This window comes from Heterocephalus glaber, unplaced genomic scaffold (genome assembly GCF_053883595.1).
Source record: "Heterocephalus glaber isolate CG9 unplaced genomic scaffold, H.glaber_assembly_v1.0 deba00001145, whole genome shotgun sequence".
Lineage (NCBI taxonomy): Eukaryota > Metazoa > Chordata > Mammalia > Rodentia > Bathyergidae > Heterocephalus > Heterocephalus glaber.
Window position 1 is genome coordinate 1252249 of NW_028258202.1, and position 18080 is coordinate 1270328.

General features: G+C 37.5%; 1 protein-coding gene across 21 annotated transcripts in view; it reads right to left on the reverse strand.

Moving 5' to 3' along the window:
* Positions 1 to 18080, reverse strand: part of Hdac8 (histone deacetylase 8) — a 235006-nt gene that overhangs the window by 126929 nt on the left and 89997 nt on the right. For all 21 annotated transcript variants that reach the window (XR_015451047.1, XM_004872670.3, XM_087210552.1 and 18 more), the window contains 2 exons: positions 3815 to 3987; positions 1226 to 1320 (listed from right to left, as the gene is read on the reverse strand). Coding sequence is in view for 20 of the 21 variants with exons in the window: in XM_004872670.3 (XP_004872727.1) it covers positions 1226 to 1320; positions 3815 to 3987 (268 nt within the window). In the remaining variant the exon portion in view is untranslated. The remainder of the gene's footprint in view (positions 1 to 1225; positions 1321 to 3814; positions 3988 to 18080) is intronic.

Genomic DNA, 18080 nt, shown 5'->3' on the forward strand with positions numbered 1-18080 from the left:
AAGTCCCAGTGCTTTAAATTACAATTCAGTCTGAGATATTCCCACAGCAATAACAGCAATTACATTTATTCACAGCACTTACCTTTATATTTCATTAAGTTTCCAAATACTGAATAAAGGTAAGTTAAGTCAAGAAAAGAGACTTCTATTAACCCTAACAGTAGCAAATTGTCTCAAATTATAGTGTGCCTTCTATTTGTATTCTAGACATATTGAATGGCTTTTCTGAGATACATGTTTTATCTCATCTAAGGTTAAAAGAAAATTGGGAGGAAATTGGTTTAAGTTGTTTCTAATTTTTAAAAAATAATAGTAACTTTAAAAAACATAATGTTCCCAAGTGAACAGCTGTTACATCTGATAGAAATCATAACATTATAACCACAGCAACATTGCTCATCCCTGGGAAATAGCTTGAGAAGGTGGGGCTGCATGGACTAGTCTGTTATTTTAAGTCACATAGTCTAAGATCTGTGGCAGCATCCTGATCTGTGATAACATGATTCCTGTCAGGGCTAGGGGTAGATGGGAATAGAAGTGGTACACCTTTGGACGAGAGATTATCAGCATAGTCACATGTCCCAGTCAGCTTTCCATTCCCTTGGTTTAGGAAAATTAGAACAGACACCTTTATTTTGCAACGCTCGTCTCATATGACTAATGAAAATGGCAAGGATTCAAGTGACACATTTCATACTTTGGATGGTCCTGCTCCAATCCCTATGTATACTAATTGCTGGAACCAGATCTGACTTTATTAGTGACCATATGTTGCTTGATTTTTACATTAGTCAAAGAAAATTGAGAGACCAGTACTATTACCAGAGAACATGTGCTATATACTACCTATGAGATTTCTGAAAAAAGCTGAAAACCTAGCTTACACAAATAAGAACCAGTCTCTTTCTTTCTGAGGCTAAGGGATGAAAATATGCACATATTGCAAAGCATTCTTTGTGTGAACAGGTGACCCCTTCCCACAGTCTCTGTAATTAATTGAGAAATTAAAGTTGGTTGGCCTTTGAGATCTTTTGTAAAAGAAAAAAGGCAGAAGGTCTTGGGTATTTTGGAACAAGAGTCCACTATTCTGCCAAGACAGTATGTTACTGTTGTTGAAGTGTCTCTCAACAAAACAGTATTGAGTGGTGAGGACGTGATTTTGATTAGGTGGAATGACTCAGCTCTTCCCATTAAAGAAGAGAGGACTTGTCAGAACCTTACTTACCTCATGATCTGGGATCTCAGAGGATAGTGTTTTCCCTAGGATGACCCCGGTCAAGTATGTCCAGCAACGAGCCGTGTTGGCAAGGTTATAGCCTCCTTTCTCCATCAAGAATTGGGAAGTTAGGAAAAAATAGTCACAAAACAGCAGCAGAAGGAAAGGGGGTGAGGAAGGAGAGAAAAATGTTTTAATAAAAAGGTTAAAAGACAACTCCAACTTGCATAATTTCACCAAAATATCCCTTTATGATATTTGCAAACCACCCAAAGGGCAGACTTTGGGGGACCACAGTATAGAACTAGGAATTCCAAGGACAAGGAAGATGAAAGAGGCTCCCATTTCCCAACAAATGCTCCTTAGGAATCCAATCTTCTCATTTCCATCAAAAGACATAAGCAAGACTGAGATTCCTGGAATCAGGATCTCTGGAGGTGATGTTCCCATGATAGATTTTGCAACAATTCTATAAAATGACTGTTGGATGTGATTTATATGCTAGTCATTGGCAGATCTAGCCCTAAAAGCATCCAGGAAAGAGAAAAGGAAAGTACTGACAGAAACAGACTTCCTTCTTTTAATATCAGCATTCTTTTTCACCACAAAACACAGGCCTGGTGGTAGAGATCAAAGAGCGTGCGATGAGGAAGAGCCTGCTGATTGATGCTATGAACCATCTAATCAGGTCTTGCTATAGTCATCTAGCAGCTATATCACACTGGCTAATAATCAGCATATTTTTGTGCTGAATAGATATGCTCTGCAGGCAAGCTTAGCGCTTTAGCTAAATTCCAAGAGTATGAGGGTAAAATGGAATGATTTCCTAACCCCAATGCAGCCTAAAGGAGATAGAATCTAGTCTTTTTTAGATAGAGTGATGATTAAATTATAGGATACACTTTTAATAGTAAAGGAGGATGCTATTAATCATTACACTAAGATAATGTGTGTAAAGTAGGACACAGGTCACTTTTTAAAAAGTTTTTCTACTATTTGAAAGATCAGGGGCTCTGGGGCTTCTGAAATGTGTTTTCAGGCTTCAATAGGGACCACTGAAACTTGAGGGTGTGGCCGTCTCTACTAATTGTCTATGTGCTAATAAGAACTGAGAATTTCAGTTAAATTGTATAGCTACTACTTTAAATACCCTTGATATGAAAAAATTGAATTTATAAGACAGACTTACTTGGCATTAGTTAATCTCAAAGAGTACTATATATAGGCTTTGCTTAATTAGTAAGCTGTCCCTGGGATACATGTAGGATTATCTGATTTGCAAAAATTCCATTTATGTACAGGCTTTTCAGGAATACACATATTGCATAAGAAGAGTTATACTTACATATTCAAAAGCCAAAACTTTATGCTGAGAAAGCAAAGGGCTTTAGAGGATGCTAACAGACTTGTTAAGTAAAGGGTGTAGCCTCAGACAAAAGTTAAATTCTCATAGATATATATTATAGAAAAGTCTTTCTTTCCCCTAGCTGAAATTGTATCATCATCACCATCCTTAGTGCCACCAAGGAAAATAATGTTATATGGTGTTTATTAATTTTATCTTTTTTCAGTTGAAGTTAATATATTTCTTGCCATTTTTTCATAAAAAGTTATCTCTTATAAGCACTTTTAATTTTGATGCCTCTAGGATTTGAGGCTGCCAAAGGACCAGATGTGTGTATTTGTGGTGAATTATTACTTATTTACATAAGACCTCCCCCAGGATTTCTTTCCTCTAATTTGGTTTTTACAATAGGTTGACAAAACTACAAACTATTAGTTTGTCCATAATATGTGCATTTTAGGCTCAATCTGCTTGACCATGTTATGTTAATACACATTTATCCAAAGAAATAAAGATTTTACTAGGTAGGGATATAGAAGAACCTAAGTAAGGCAGTTTCCAATGTGGTTGAGGTTGCAAAAGTTTCCTTTCTCAGATATAAACATGCCTCAGCTTTCTGTTAGTTATATAATGCAAGTATCAGTAACTGTGAAAGGTAAGAATACCTTTGGATCTCTCAGTGTTGCTTCATTATAACAAAGTCATGCGTTTTGGGGAGTCATTCTTGAATTCAGCCTGGGTATTCAATTAATTCATATATTTACTATTGATACATGTGCAGAGTTAGAATTTTAGTGCTGTGTTTCCTTAAGATGCTTATAGAACTGAGAATCAGTTCTGTTGGCCTGAAAGAAGATAGATCAGGTCTATTGGAATCAACACTCTCTACATTTATTATCTGAGGTAATTTTTCTTTTTCTTTTTTCTTTTTGCAATGTTGGGATGGAACTCAGGGACTTGAACACGCTAGGCAAGTAGGCAAGTGGTCTACTACTGAGCTAAACCTCAGTCCCTGAGGTAACTTTTAGCCGAAGACCTTTACTGCAGGATATGAAATGGACTTCAGAGTGCCAGGGAGTCAATCACATGCCGAGCTGAGGAGGGCTGAACTGTGGTGGTGGCAGAGCTCACTGACTCAGGTTTCTGGGCTATAGACAAGTTGGTATTATCCAATCTAAGGTCAATTTAGTGCCAACAGACAATTTGTAGAGGAAGGTCAACAAATTCTCCTGGTGACCTTCCTTTGTACTCACCTCCTCCTAAAATGAGTGTTGCCAATTGCCACTGAAGGACATATTTCAGACACTTGCCAATCCCCACTGGAGTCATGTTAAAGGAACACATGGGATCTCCGGCTATTGTATCAGCTCCCAGCTGTAAAACCACTGCTTTTGGATTAAAGGCTTGGTATACTTCCTTTAGCACACTGCAGAAAAGAGAAAGGATACAACGTATCAGAAAAAGATACATCAATTTGGTCTACACTTTAGTGGTGGGAATGTAGGAAGTTGGAGGTATAGTCAAATCAGCACATAATTAAGGAAAAAGAAAAACAATCTGGCAATCTCATCAAACTTTCCACTTAAAATGAGTGAATCTGATGGTATGTGAATTATATTTTACTAAACCTGATTTTTAAAAAAACTTCCTGTACTTCTGCTCTCACCAGTGAACAAATATGCCTCTCTGTTTGAGAACTAAAATTTCCTTGAAACAGTCATATTAATTTAATGTTAACAGCCACAGGACACAGAATCTATTTATTCCATTTTAAAATATTGGGAAATAAAACATATATATTGAGTAGTTATAAGGATTCTTTCTGATAATTTTTGTTTTGGTTTTGTTTTTTTGGTACCAGGGATTGAACTTGGGACCTTGTGCTTGCAAGGCAGGCGGCGGAACCGCTGAGCTAAATCCCTGGTCCCTTTCTGATAATTTAAGATGGCAATCACACTTGGAGTTTATCACCTAATTATCAGTGGGGGTTAGGAGTGAGAAGTACAAAGCTTTGAAAGCCTAGATGATATAGGCTTACTTTTTATTATGTAAAAGGACTTGAGAGTTATAAAATGCAGTCCTTTCCAATGTATATGTAACCAGGATATAAGAAAGGGAACTGTAACAACTGACCTAAAATCATAAATCTGAAAGCACCCTAAAAGAACAAGTTGCAGTGGGTAATAATACTGACTATAATTTTGGGTACAATCATTCAATGTTATCAAGTCAAACTAAGTACTTTTTTAAATAGTGAGAAGCCTTACAGATGACAAGGAAGATGTCAATATGACAAGTGACTTCAGTCAGGCTTCCAATATTATTATTAATTGAACACTGACAATGCCCAGAATGCATTCCTAGGAATTATAAGGTCCTTGCTCTCAAGGGGCTTACAATCTACTTTCCAGACAAAACATACACCAGTCCTCAAGGGCCTGAACCACTCTTAGAGAGACATAAACAACTACAAATTAACAGACTTCAGAGTTGAGAAAATACATAGTCAAAGAGTGATAAAAAAAATGTTGAGGTTAATGACCCTTTCATAATCAACATGTCAAATTACATCAGTGCAGGAAAATCAGAAAAAATCCAGATCCTTCTGAATTGGCAAAAGGAATTCAGGAATATGAAATGCCGTCCTCCCCAGTCTTAGGTAGCCAATGTATTGAAACTATTGAACAGTGCCCGTCACAGAGGCATTCTTTGATTAAAAGAACTGTTTTGTTTAGATTTCTCATCTACACAAATATTGTGCAACTGTGGATATTATAAGAATATTATAAAATTATGACATATGATATTTAATACAAGGATACTCGTGCCTATTTTCTCTTTTATGTGCTTATCTCCTGAATGAAGAGGGAAGATAAGCCACCTGCAGTTTCCGTGACATTTATTGAGCATCTACACCTACAGAGTACCCTATTAGCCACTGAGGGGAGACACAGAGGAAGATGTGATGTCTGACCTAAAAATGTTTCTAGTGGAGGAGGAAGGCAGGCAAGCAAGACTGAAGTTCTTTTCATTCATTTTTTCCTTCATTTGGCACATATTTGGTTAGTGTCTACTGTGTGCCCAGCAAGAAACTGAACCAGATGCTGCAAGAATCCAGAAAAATATGACATAGTCCCTATCTTCATGCAGCTCAGAATAGAGTCGAAGACACAGACTATGGCAATAAATAATTAAAATGCAATGACAAATGACCTATCAGAGTTGGCACAGAGGAGAGAGTAATTAACTTTTCCAGAAGATGTCAGACAAGGCTCTACAGAGGTAACTCTTGACTCAGGTCCTAAAAGAGGAGAAGGATTACAATGAGCCAACTCTCAAGACAACTAAAGTAAAAAATAGTGATAACAATTCCCATTGAGGATGTAGAGAAACTAGATTACACATATCTTGTTGGTAGGAAAGTAAAATGGTATAGCCACTCTGGAAAATAGTTTAGCAGTTCTTGTCAAAACTAAAAATAGACTTGACATCCGAGCAAGCAATTGCACTCTTGGGCAGTTTACCCCAGAGAAACTAAGACATTTTCATGCCGGAATTTACAGCTTTACTTGTAATAGCCCCAAACTAGAAAAACCCAGGTAAATGGGTTAAAAAACCCTAGTACATCCAGGGTCAAGTAAAAGTAGGAAAAAGAAATACACTCTACAGTGTGAGAGCAGACTACTAGGAAAGAACACAGTAGCAGAGAGCTCAATGGAGACCTTAACTCCCACCCTATAGGCTGACATCAGGTCTAGGCTGTCCTATCAAAAACTTGCTAGAGTTCTTGAAGTCCAAGAGCAGGGCTTGGGAACTGTTTTGCACCTGTGTCCTGGAACTTTGCAATTAACAGGTCACACCCACTTTCTCATACAGTCGGCCATGCCCTAATCTCTTCCCTCATTTCCCCTTGATAGAAATATATCCCCATAATTCTTTATGAGGTGGTGAAGGAGTGGAGGTCTCTGTCTTCATATAGCTACTTTCTGCTGAAAGGGGCTGTAGGCACTAACCTTCTGGGGATTACTGCTCTCCAATTACCTTGGGGTGTTGTCCCTCACAGCTGGGTTGAAGAAGAAAACTCATGATGTCCAGTGTCACCTGGGCTCCTCACAGGAGATGGCGATGTCCATGAACAGGGGAGTTGCAGAATGTATTTCTTTTCCTACTTTTACTTGGCTCAAACTTGATTTGCAGAGCACATTTCTTTCCCTACCTTTAATAAAATGTAAAATCTTGCTGCTTTTGTGCTTTCCTTGACCAATTCTTTGATCAGAAAAGAAAGAACCTATAAAACACCTCTAAAAGGAGACTCCAGCCACCTAAAACCTGGTAATATATTTGGTGAGTCCATCAGGGTTAGATATTTAGAAAACTTTCTTAGCATCCTTATTTCTCTCACACCTTTTTAATTTTTGTCTTATCACTCCTAGGCCCTTGTATAAATCACACTGTCAGGATTTTCTGCTCTATTCTGTTGGAGAAAGCTAAGAAATCAAATGAATTGCTTTTACTACAATTTATGCTTACTATTCCAAATCAATAAATTCCATAACCATTCATTGATTTACATGGGCCACCACCTCCCTGCAGCTCAGCAATCCTTTACCTCCAATTGACAAAGAATTACATTTCTTACAGCAACTTAGTTTTTAAAAAATATCATATAATGAAAGGACATTCTTGATATAAAAATTAAACACAAAAGCCTATCAAATAAAAGTGAAAAATCCCTCTTTCCCCATCTCTATTCCCTCTACAGAGGTAATTGCTTATTAATAGTTTGAGGTATATCTTTTTTTTTTTTTTTGGTACGGGGGATCGAACTCGTGTCCTTGCGCTTGCATAGCAGGTGGCGAAACCACTGAGCTAAATCCCCGGCTCCAAGGTATATCTTTCTAGATCAAAGGTTTTCTGCTTCATGCTTGACTGAAATGGTTAAAGCTATGTGTAATGAGTGTCTTCCTCTACCCTTCTCTCTACCTGAAAATGTCCTCCCTCATATTCCTTTTCCTCCACAAGGCTAATTTCTCTACCTAGGCCCTAGATCCTCTTTCCCATTTCCTTAAGGGCTATGAATCCCCTATGAACTCTTTCCTTACATCTGTCTCTACTTTCCTGGAAATTCACTTCCTTGAGGTTAAAAACTGCCCATCTTCCATTCCCCTTCTCATCACTTCCAAAGTTATCCTGGCCACCTGGATATACTTTGCACAAACCACTTTCTGATCTTACTGCTCTCTTCAAAATACTGTCTTACAGACCACATACTCAGTGGTCATTTGTATATCTTCTTTACAACAATGTTGATTTCGGCTCTTCGTCCACTTGTAACATGGGTTATCCTTTTAATATTAAGTTGCAAGAATTCTTAATATAGTCTAGATACAAGCCCCTAATTAGATCAATGATTTGCAAGTATTTATTCCCATTCTGTGGGTTATTTTTGTACTTTGTTGATAATGTCCTTTGAAGCACGAAAGGTTTTAATTTCGACAAAGTCCATTTTATCTATTTTTTCTTTTGTTGCTTGTGTTTTTTGTGTCATATTTAAGAGACCATTACCTAATTCAAGGTCATAGAGATTTACATCTGTGTTTCATTTTAAGAATTTTACAGTTTTTAGCTCATATACTGTATTTAGATCTTTTATGTAAGTTAACTTTGTATATGGTATGATATGAGTCTAACTTTGTTCTTTTGCATGTTGGTATCAGTTGTCCCAGCACCATTTGTTGAAAATACTGTCCTTTGTCCCACTGAATGATGTTGGCCCTTCTGTATAATCAGTTAACTCTGAATGTGGGGATTTATTTCTGGTCACAAACCCCTGTGCCATTGATCTATATGTCTGTCCTTATGCCAGCACCATACTGTCTTGATCACTGTAGCTTTACAGTAAGTTGAAGTTAGCAAGTGTGAATATTCCAACTTTGTTCTTCCTTTTCTATACTGTTTTGGCTATTCTGGATTGAATTTTCATATAAATTTTAGGACCAGCCTGTCAATTTGTGCTAAGAAGTCAGCTATGATTTTACAGCTCCATTTTGATCATGTCAAACCTGTCATTTTACCTTTTCTATTTGCTATATCTGTTAATTACATCCACCCTTTTGGTTATTCATATTCAAAACTGTGTAGCCCTTATGAGTCTTTCCTTTCCATGTTCCTCTTCAATTGCTAGTCTTTCACATAGCTCTCTTCCATTTACTTCTCTCTCCAAGGCTACTGTAGTACTCTCATCTAGCCCTTATGACTGCCTTTGTGGATTACACCAATAGCTTCTTAATTAGTTTCCCTGCCTCAAGTCTCTTCCCTCTTCAATTTATCACATACATTGCCATTATATTCATTTTCCTTAGGGTTAGTTTTGATCAAGTGACTTCTTTATTCAAAATCCTTTCACTGTCTTTAGGTAATACTGAAATTCTTAAACTACAATCCAAAGTCCTTCATGATCTGACTCTGGCTTATCTTTGAAATATTATTTTCCAATAACCCCAATAACTCCTGAATCCATATTATTCTCTAGGCAAGTTTAACTTTCCACTCTTCACCTTACTCACTTACAAGTTGGCCTTTTGTCATACACTTCATCATGATGGAATGTCACTGTTCTAGAGGTCTACCATAGTCATTCTTTAAAGGTTAGCTCAAATTCCATCTCCTCCATGAATAAAAATGATAATATTAGTAACATTATTCAGTACTTATTCAAGAGCACTGTTCTGTGAGCTTTGTACTAGAGCACTTCACCTTCCTAACAATTTATAAGATAGATATCATTAATCCTATCTTACAGATGGGGAAAGTGCAGCACAAAGAAGTTAAAAAAATCTGTACTGCATTATACAACTGTTAAGTGTCAGAGCTGCAGCCTGACACCAGAGTGCATGGCCTGAACCATGACAACATACCTGCTTCCATGACCTCCTGAGCTACAGTACATTAGGTCCTGTGCTGGACACTTCACCCACAATATTTCACAGAACAGCAGGGCTGCCCACTGTGTTACTGATTTTTGAGTATTAATCTTTTCAGGTAAACTCTGACCTTATTATTTACTCATTTTAAAACCTTTATTGGCTCCTCTCATGCTTACAGAATATGGTGCAAATTTTCATAGCTAAGAATTCAGCCTCTTCATAATGTGGTTCCCATTCACTTTACCAATCTTTGCAAATTCTCCCTCTCATGCACTTTATAGTCCAGTCAAACTAAAGTACTGCTTCGTGGTTCATTCTCTACCGCCTTTGATCTTACCATGTACCTTTTGTGTAAGGCATCCTTCCCTATGATTCCAGTATATTCAAAATTGACCAAGATATTATAAACACATAAACATCTCCACACTTTGTAAAGATACAGTAATTAGGTGCCCTTTAAAATCTTGATAAAGTGTTACTTCCTTAATAAGGCCTTTTTCTTAAGTATTTTCTTAAGTATTAAGCATCCATTTGAATGCCGACAACATCCTAAATCTCATGTGTCTTACATCTTCCTATATTTTGTTTTATTCAGATATATGTGGACATAAAAATCAATTCATTTCTCTATGTAATATTAAGAAATTTCTAGACTTCAACGTGGGTTCATGGGATTCTGGAGAGACTGTGCAGACAGGGCCTCGGGACTGTCAGCCACCTGCACCCGAGCTTGAGCAGGCACCAAGGGAGCCAAGGGAGCGGAGAAGAGGTGCTGCAGCAAGGGGTCCTTTCAGCTGGCTCAGAAGCCGCTTTACTGCACAACGGTGATACCCTCGAGGCTGTAGTATCAACAAGCCATGTAAACAACAGTGACAAAACGGTGGAGGTACTGTTATTAATTGAGGAAGGTAACACCATTTTAATGTGCTATTTCAAGTTTGAGAATATTGGTGAAATACAACAACAATGGAGGTGTGAGTTTGGAACAGAACCTCCAACATGCTTGATGGCACAAATTCGTCAAGTTATCAGGCAAGTTCGAAAAACATGGTACCGTGTGTGATATGCATAAAGGAAAATCTGGCAGACCTCCTACAGCAACAAGGGCTGGTTCCGTGGCTATGGTGTTGCAACAGTTCACACGCTCACCACAGAAGTCTGCTGAACAATGTACACGTAGACAGGAGTAAGCAGTACAAGCGTATAGCGTATTCTTAAAACATCTAAGTGGAAAGTTTACACTCTAAGATTGTTATGTGCAATAAATGCAGATGATCCTGATTGAATAACCCAGTTTTGTGAGTGGTTTCAACACATGGTAGGTGAGTATGTGGAGTTTGCGAGGAAGACTATGTGGTCTGATGAAGCACAATTTCAGCTAAATGGAACACTGAACCAACATAATTGTGTTTACTGGGTACCAGAAAATCCTAATGTGCACGTGGACAAGGTAGTCAATTTACTGGGCATCATCTGGTGCAGAGTGTCAGCAAGACCTTTTAATAGGACCATTTTCTTTTAAAGGTACCATTACAGGTCAAGCATACCTAGACATGCTATGCATATTCATCTTACCTGCCATACATGAACTTTATGACAATGATGAATTTTTCTTTCAACAAGAGGGCACGCCACCACACTACCACAAAGATGTGTCAGCTTATCTAGACAAGAATTTGCAAGGACACTGGCTAGGATGAAGAGGTGCAGTTGAGTTCCCTGCACATTCTCCCGATTTAACACCTGCAGACTTTTATTTTTGGGAAACCCTAGAGGATCTCATATATCACAGAAAACCCACTACACTGCTCTTAGAGAATAAGTTGAAAATGCATGTGCAGCAATCTTCATGGACATTTGACCAAGGTTACCCAAGCAGCACTTTGCCATACTAATGTTTGGAAGTAGTCCTACAAGCAGTTAGAGAAAATGAACAAATCACCTACAAAGGAAAGCCATTCAGAATCACAGCAGACTTCTTAACACAAACCCTCAAATCAAGGAGAGCCTGGAGTGAAGTACTTTAAGCCCTAAAAGAAAATAACTTCCAACCTAGACTGTTGGATCCTGCAAAATTATCTTTCAAAATCGATGAGGAAATTAGATACTTCCACGACAAAGAACACCTGAGAAATTTCATGAACACCAAACCAGCAATCCAAACAATTCTAAACAATATCCTAGAAAAAAACAATGAAGGTCACAACTCCATGAGGCCCAACAGAGGGAAGCTACCAGGCAAGGTAAGAAACTAAAGGGAAAGGGGGAAAAAGAAATAAAAGAGTCAACAAAAGTAAAACATCACGACAAGGATGAATCAATATCTATCAGTTATAACCATCAATGTTAATGGCCTCAATTCACCAATCAAAAGAAATAGATTGGCAGAATGGATTAAGAAACAAAATCCAACAATATGCTGTATACAAGAAACACACCTAACTCAAAAAGAAATTCATAGACTGAAAGTATAAGGATGGGAAACAGTTCTCCACGCCACAGGAACCCAGAAAAAAGCAGGGGTAGCAATCTTATTTGCAGACAAAGTAGATTTCAAACCAAAACTAATTAAGAGAGGCAAAGATGGTCGCTATATCCTTGTGAAAGGAACAATCCAAGAGGAAGAGATGACAATCCTAAATATATATGCACCAAACATGAATGCCCCCAACTATACAAAACAAATATTAATGGACATGAAAAACCAAATAAGCACTAGTACTATTGTAGTGGGGGACCTCAATACCCCACTATCACAAATAGACAGATCATCCAGACAAAGAATTAGCAAGGAAATTATAGAACTCAACTAAGTTATTGAACAAATGGACTTAATAGATGTTTACAGAGTGTTCCACCCCACAAAATCAGAACACACATTCTTTTCGGCTGCACATGGGTCATTCTCCAGATAGACCACGTGCTAGCTCATAGGACATATCTAAGTAAATGTAAAAGAACTGAAGTTACCCCATGTGTATTTTCAGACCACAGTGCAATAAAATTGGAGATCAATAACATAAGAAACCGCAAAACACCCACAAACACATGGAAACTGAATAACATCCTCCTGAACAAACAATGGGTCACAGAGGAAGTTAAAGAAGAAATTAAACAGTTTCTACAAGTAAATGATAATGCCAGTACAACATACAGGAATCTATGGGACACAATGAAAGCAGTTCTAAGTGGGAAATTCATAGCAGTGAATGCCCATATTAGGAAAACAGAGAGAACTCAGACAAATAACCCGATGCAGAACCTCAAGCTCCTAGAAAAAGAAGAGCATAACAAATTCAAAGCTTGTACGAGAGAAAATTATAAAGATCAGAGCAGAAATCAATGCAATCGAGACTAAGAGAACAATACAAAAAAATCAATGAATCAAAGAGTTGGTTTTTCAAAAGAATAAATAAAATCGATAAACCTTTAGCCAACCTTATCAAAAAAAGGAAAGGCGCAAATCCACGCAATTAAGAATGAAAAAGGTGAAGTCACAACAGATCCAACAGAAATCCAGAGGATCATTAATACCTACTTGGAGAACCTGTACTCTAATAAAATGGAAAACACAGAAGAAATGGACAGATTCTTAGATACATATGAATTGCCAGAGTTAAATGAAGAAGATATAGAAATTCTAAACACCCCAATTACAATGAGTGAAATTGAAAATGTAATAAAAAATTTACCAACAAAGAAAAGCCCAGGTCCTGATGGCTTCACTGCTGAATTCTACAAGACATTTAAAGAAGAACTAACGCCATTACTCTTTAAACTCATCAAGGAAACTGAAAGGCAAGCAACACTTCCAAATTCATTCCTGGAAGCAAGTGTTACTTTGATTCCCAAACCAGGGAAAGACCCAACCCCAAAAAAGAACTACAGGCCAATCTCCCTAATGAACAGAGATGCAAAAATCCTCAACAAGATACTGGCAAACAAAATACAGAGGGCCATCAAGAAGATCATACACCCTGAACAAGTTGGACTTATCCCAGGGATGCAAGGATGGTTCAACATTTGTAAATCAATAAATGTAATACACTATATTAACAGAGTCAAGGACAAAAACCATATGATCATATCAACAGATGCAGGAAAGGCATTCAACAAAATCCAACACTCATTCATGATAAAAACCCTACAGAAAATTGGAATAGAAGGTCTTTATCTTAACCTGATTAAGGCTATCTATGAAAAACCAAGAGCCAACATCATACTAAATGGTCAAAAACTGAAAACTTTCACGCTAAAATCAGGAACAAGACAAGGATGCCCAATATCACCACTTCTGTTCAATATAGTTCTGGAAACATTAGCCACAGGAATTAGACAAGAGAAAGAAATAAAAGGAATAAAGATAGGAAAGGAAGAAGTTAAACTGTCATTATTTGCTGATGATATGATACTTTACATAGAAGACCCAAAAAACTCGGCCAAAAGACTTCTAGACTTCACTGACAGATTCAGTAAAATAGCTGGATACAAGGTCAACACTCAAAAAACAATAGCCTTCTTATACACAAATTACAGACTCACTGAGAAAGAAATTAGGGAAACAATTCCTTTTACAATATCATCCAAAAAAATGAAGTATCTAGGAATCAATCTAACAAAGAAAGCAAAAGACATCTATACTGAAAACTACAGCACTCTGAAAAAAGATATCGAAGAGGATACAAGAAAACGGAAAGACATCCCTTGCTCCTGGGTAGGACAAACCAATATAGTGAAAATGGCCATACTTCCAAAACTACTATATAGATTCAATGCAATGCCAATTGAAATTCCAATAATATACTTCACAGAACTAGAGAAAAAAATCCAAAGATTCATTTGGAACCAGAAGAGACCTAGAAGAGCAAAAGCAATTCTAAGCAACAGAGACATGGCTGGGGGTATCACAATCCCCAACTTGAAACTATACTACAAAGCTACTGTGATACAAACAGCACGGTACAGGGAAAAGAACAGACCTGCAGATCAGTGGAATAGATTACAAGATCCAGAAACAACTCCAGACATACTCAGCCACCTCATCTTTGACAAAGGAGCCAAACACCCTCATTGGAGGAAAGATAGCCTCTTTAATAAATGGTGTTGAAAAAACTGGATTTCAACCTGCCAAAGATTAAGACTAGACCCATACCTATCACCATGCACTAAACTAAGATCAAAATGGATTAAAGATCTAAATATTAAAACAGAAACACTAAACTTGCTGGCAGATAAGTTAGGTAGAACTCTTGAAGACATTGGCATAGGAAAAGACTTCATGAACAAAACCTCAGTAGCATGGGAACTAGCACAAAGAATCAACAACTGGGATCTTATTAAAAAGCTTCTGCACTGCAAAAGAAACCACCAACAGAGCTAACAGACAACCTACAATGTGGGAAAAATTTTTTAGCAGCTGTACCTCAGACAAAGGACTACTATCTAGAATATATAAAGAACTGAAAAAATTATACCCCCCAATTTCAAAGACCCAATTCAAAAATGGGCATCTGAAATGAACAGACATTTCTCAGACAAAGAAGTAAAAGCAGCAAACAAATATATGAAAAAATGTTCAATGTCACTGGTCATTGGAGAGATGCAGATTCCACCTCACCCCAGAAAGAATGGATGCTATCAAGAAATCAAGCAATAACAAATGCTGGCGGTGGTGTAGGGAGAAAGGAACCCTTCTCCATTGTTGGTGGGAGTGCAGGCTGGTGCAACCACTATGGAAATCAGTATGGAGATACCTCAAAGAAGTAGGACTAGAGGTCCCATTGGACCCAGCTATTCCCCTGCTGGGTATCTTCCCAAAAGAATTAAAAGAATCATACCACAGAGATATATGTGCACCCATGTTTATAGCGGCACAGTTTGTAATAGCTAAAGCTTGGAAGCAGCCCAAATGCCCATCAACTGGAAACTGGATAAAGAAGATGTGGTTTTTTTTTTTATAAAATGGAGTACTACTCAGCCATAAAGAATGAGAAACTAGAGTCATTTATAGCTAAATGGATGCATATCAAGGCCATACTCTTAAGTGAAATAAATAGGACACACATGTGTAAATACTGAATAGTTTCTCTAATGTGAGAAACTGAAGTGTAAACAAGGGTTAAAATGATTAAAATGAATAACTGATAATTTGAAATAGGAAAAAAGGTCCAAAGATGTAGGGGTGAAGGGAGGGGAAGGGGAAAGGAAAAATTATGAGAAAAGAAAAAAAAATGGAAATGATGTCTGTGTAAATAGGGAAGGGTGGAGGGGATGAAGGGCGCACAGGTAATGGGGAGCAAAGAAGAATCAAGATACATCATGTATAGGTACAGACACCCAGTGATAAATGTAAACATATTGTATACCTAAAATGTACCAATAAAAGAACTTAAGAATAAAAACAAAAAAACAAAAAACAAAAAAAACCCCAAAAAACTAATGTTTGGAAGCTGATGGCCACCACTTTGAGCACTTCTTGTAATTGTAGAGGCCAAAGGTAACTTGTATTAATCTCATGCTGTCTTAATAAATTTAGTATTAAAATATTTATACAAGCAAAAAAAAAAGAAATTCCCGCTAACTTCCTCAAATGTAGAATCAATGGTTTATACATAGCAGGCATTCAACAAATAGTCTTTAAATGAATAAATGAATGAAATACCACTCCAGATTGCTTTTGGAAGTTTCCCTAACCACTGTTTGCTACATTCCAAATCATTAATCTTAGGATTTGTGAATGAATAAAATCTCTTCCCCAGAAAGGAGAGAGAACAGGCATTTCATTACATTATTATCTTCCCTATAAACACACAAGTCATTCATTTGAAATGCAGTTTTCTTGATGAGAAACCTGATCCCCCAGTCTTCAGAATCTGATTTTCTGAAGAACCTATGCAAATGAGAAAGAGAAGGCAGCAGCTGCTTAGGCAGGCCTTGATTTGGGAGAGGGAGTTGGTGCCTGGGAAGGATAAAAGCAGGGGGAAAAGACATTCATGATGCTTTTAGGTAACAGAAAAGCCCTAAACAAAAGCTTAGAGGTATTCTCTTTTCTTTAGTCCATCAGGGTGGCCAAGAGTTTCAGCTGGGTACCTTTGAGATCATTCACTGGTGTCATTTTCCATCTAATACCAAATGGAAGTGTTTTTGTTTTTCTTAAATAGTTAAAATCCTAAAAAAAATCCCTCATCTCAGGGCAATGATGGTGTTACATCAGGCCAGAGTGATGGTGTTACAGTTATGCTTAATCAGTGCTTGTGGAGGCATGTGGTAACCCTAACTTGTTCCCCTAGTGGGGCCTCTCATGAGTACCCGCTCCCAGAAGACCTGTCTCCTGCTATGGTAGCTTGCAGAAGGCCCTTGGCCAGACTCAAATCTTCATGCTTTCCAATAAGTAGTTTCAGCACTCTCTAGAGACCTCCTCAATAGAGATGAAAGAGAGGGGAAAATCAAACTTGAAAACCCAACAAGGGTAGGATACAGGACAGAACAGAAAAATATTTGTTACTAATGCTTTGAGCTCCCAAAGTCAGCCTGAAGAAAGTTATGCCAGCAGCAAAACCCCTTCCTAAGATATAAATGTTAAATCCATTGCATTTGATGGGATTCAGAGGATTGTGTTAAGGACCCAAAGTATTACTAATCAGCCCCAAATGGGGACTAATCAGCTCCAAATTGGGACTAATCAGTCCCAATGTTTCATAGGTTTGTTTTTTCTAAATTCTCTCAATTCTATGTCAACTTAGATGTTGCTGACTCATTCCCCAACAACTCAACCTGCCAGGGGATGAAGCACATGATAAATACCTCAGTAATTCCTAATTATCTATTACAAATGGTTGGGGAGACAGAGAATTAGAAGGGGGGCTCCCTGCAGTAAAGTGATGTGTCATTTCATTGGGAGCCATAGGTGCCTTTGGTCATATCCATAAGACATTTAATTTCCTATGTCTCTTTTTCTGCTTTTTGCATCAGCCAACCTGTACTCGTTTTACAAACATCTAAAATAAAACACTCACACTTACAAAATAAAAAACAAACCTTAAACCCCCAAATGCAACCACCAACCAACCAAACATTCCTTTTGTTGTTTTAATTTTTAAGATACAGTCTCTTAACATTTTAATGGAGCATCTTTTCTCTCATTGCTGAGTCCATTATGTAGAAACATAGATTTTAATTGGCATCTCTTTCTAACATGCTTTGTAGTAAGTAATTCTACTCATCAATTATATGTCACCTTGGCAACTGAAAGGGCTATACACTATTTTTAGCATATTATTACTTATTTCTCCCTATACCTATTGGAAGTAAAGCATTCTCATTCACAGAAGGCAAAGTGAGTCATCCAGAATTAAAGAACCTTATCAGTGGCCTAGAATGAATCGTCAGAGCTAGAATTAGAAACACTAATTCTAATTTGAATTCAATATTATCTTCACTAAATTCCAACTTTCTTTGGCTCTTTTCATTCTGAAAGGCCAGCAAGCAGAATGTATATTATTGAGCAGAGGGTCAGATGTGCTGAGAGGCAGGTTGGTCTGGTGAGCAAAGCTAACAAAAAGCAAAATGGAAGAAAACTCAAAGAATATGAATC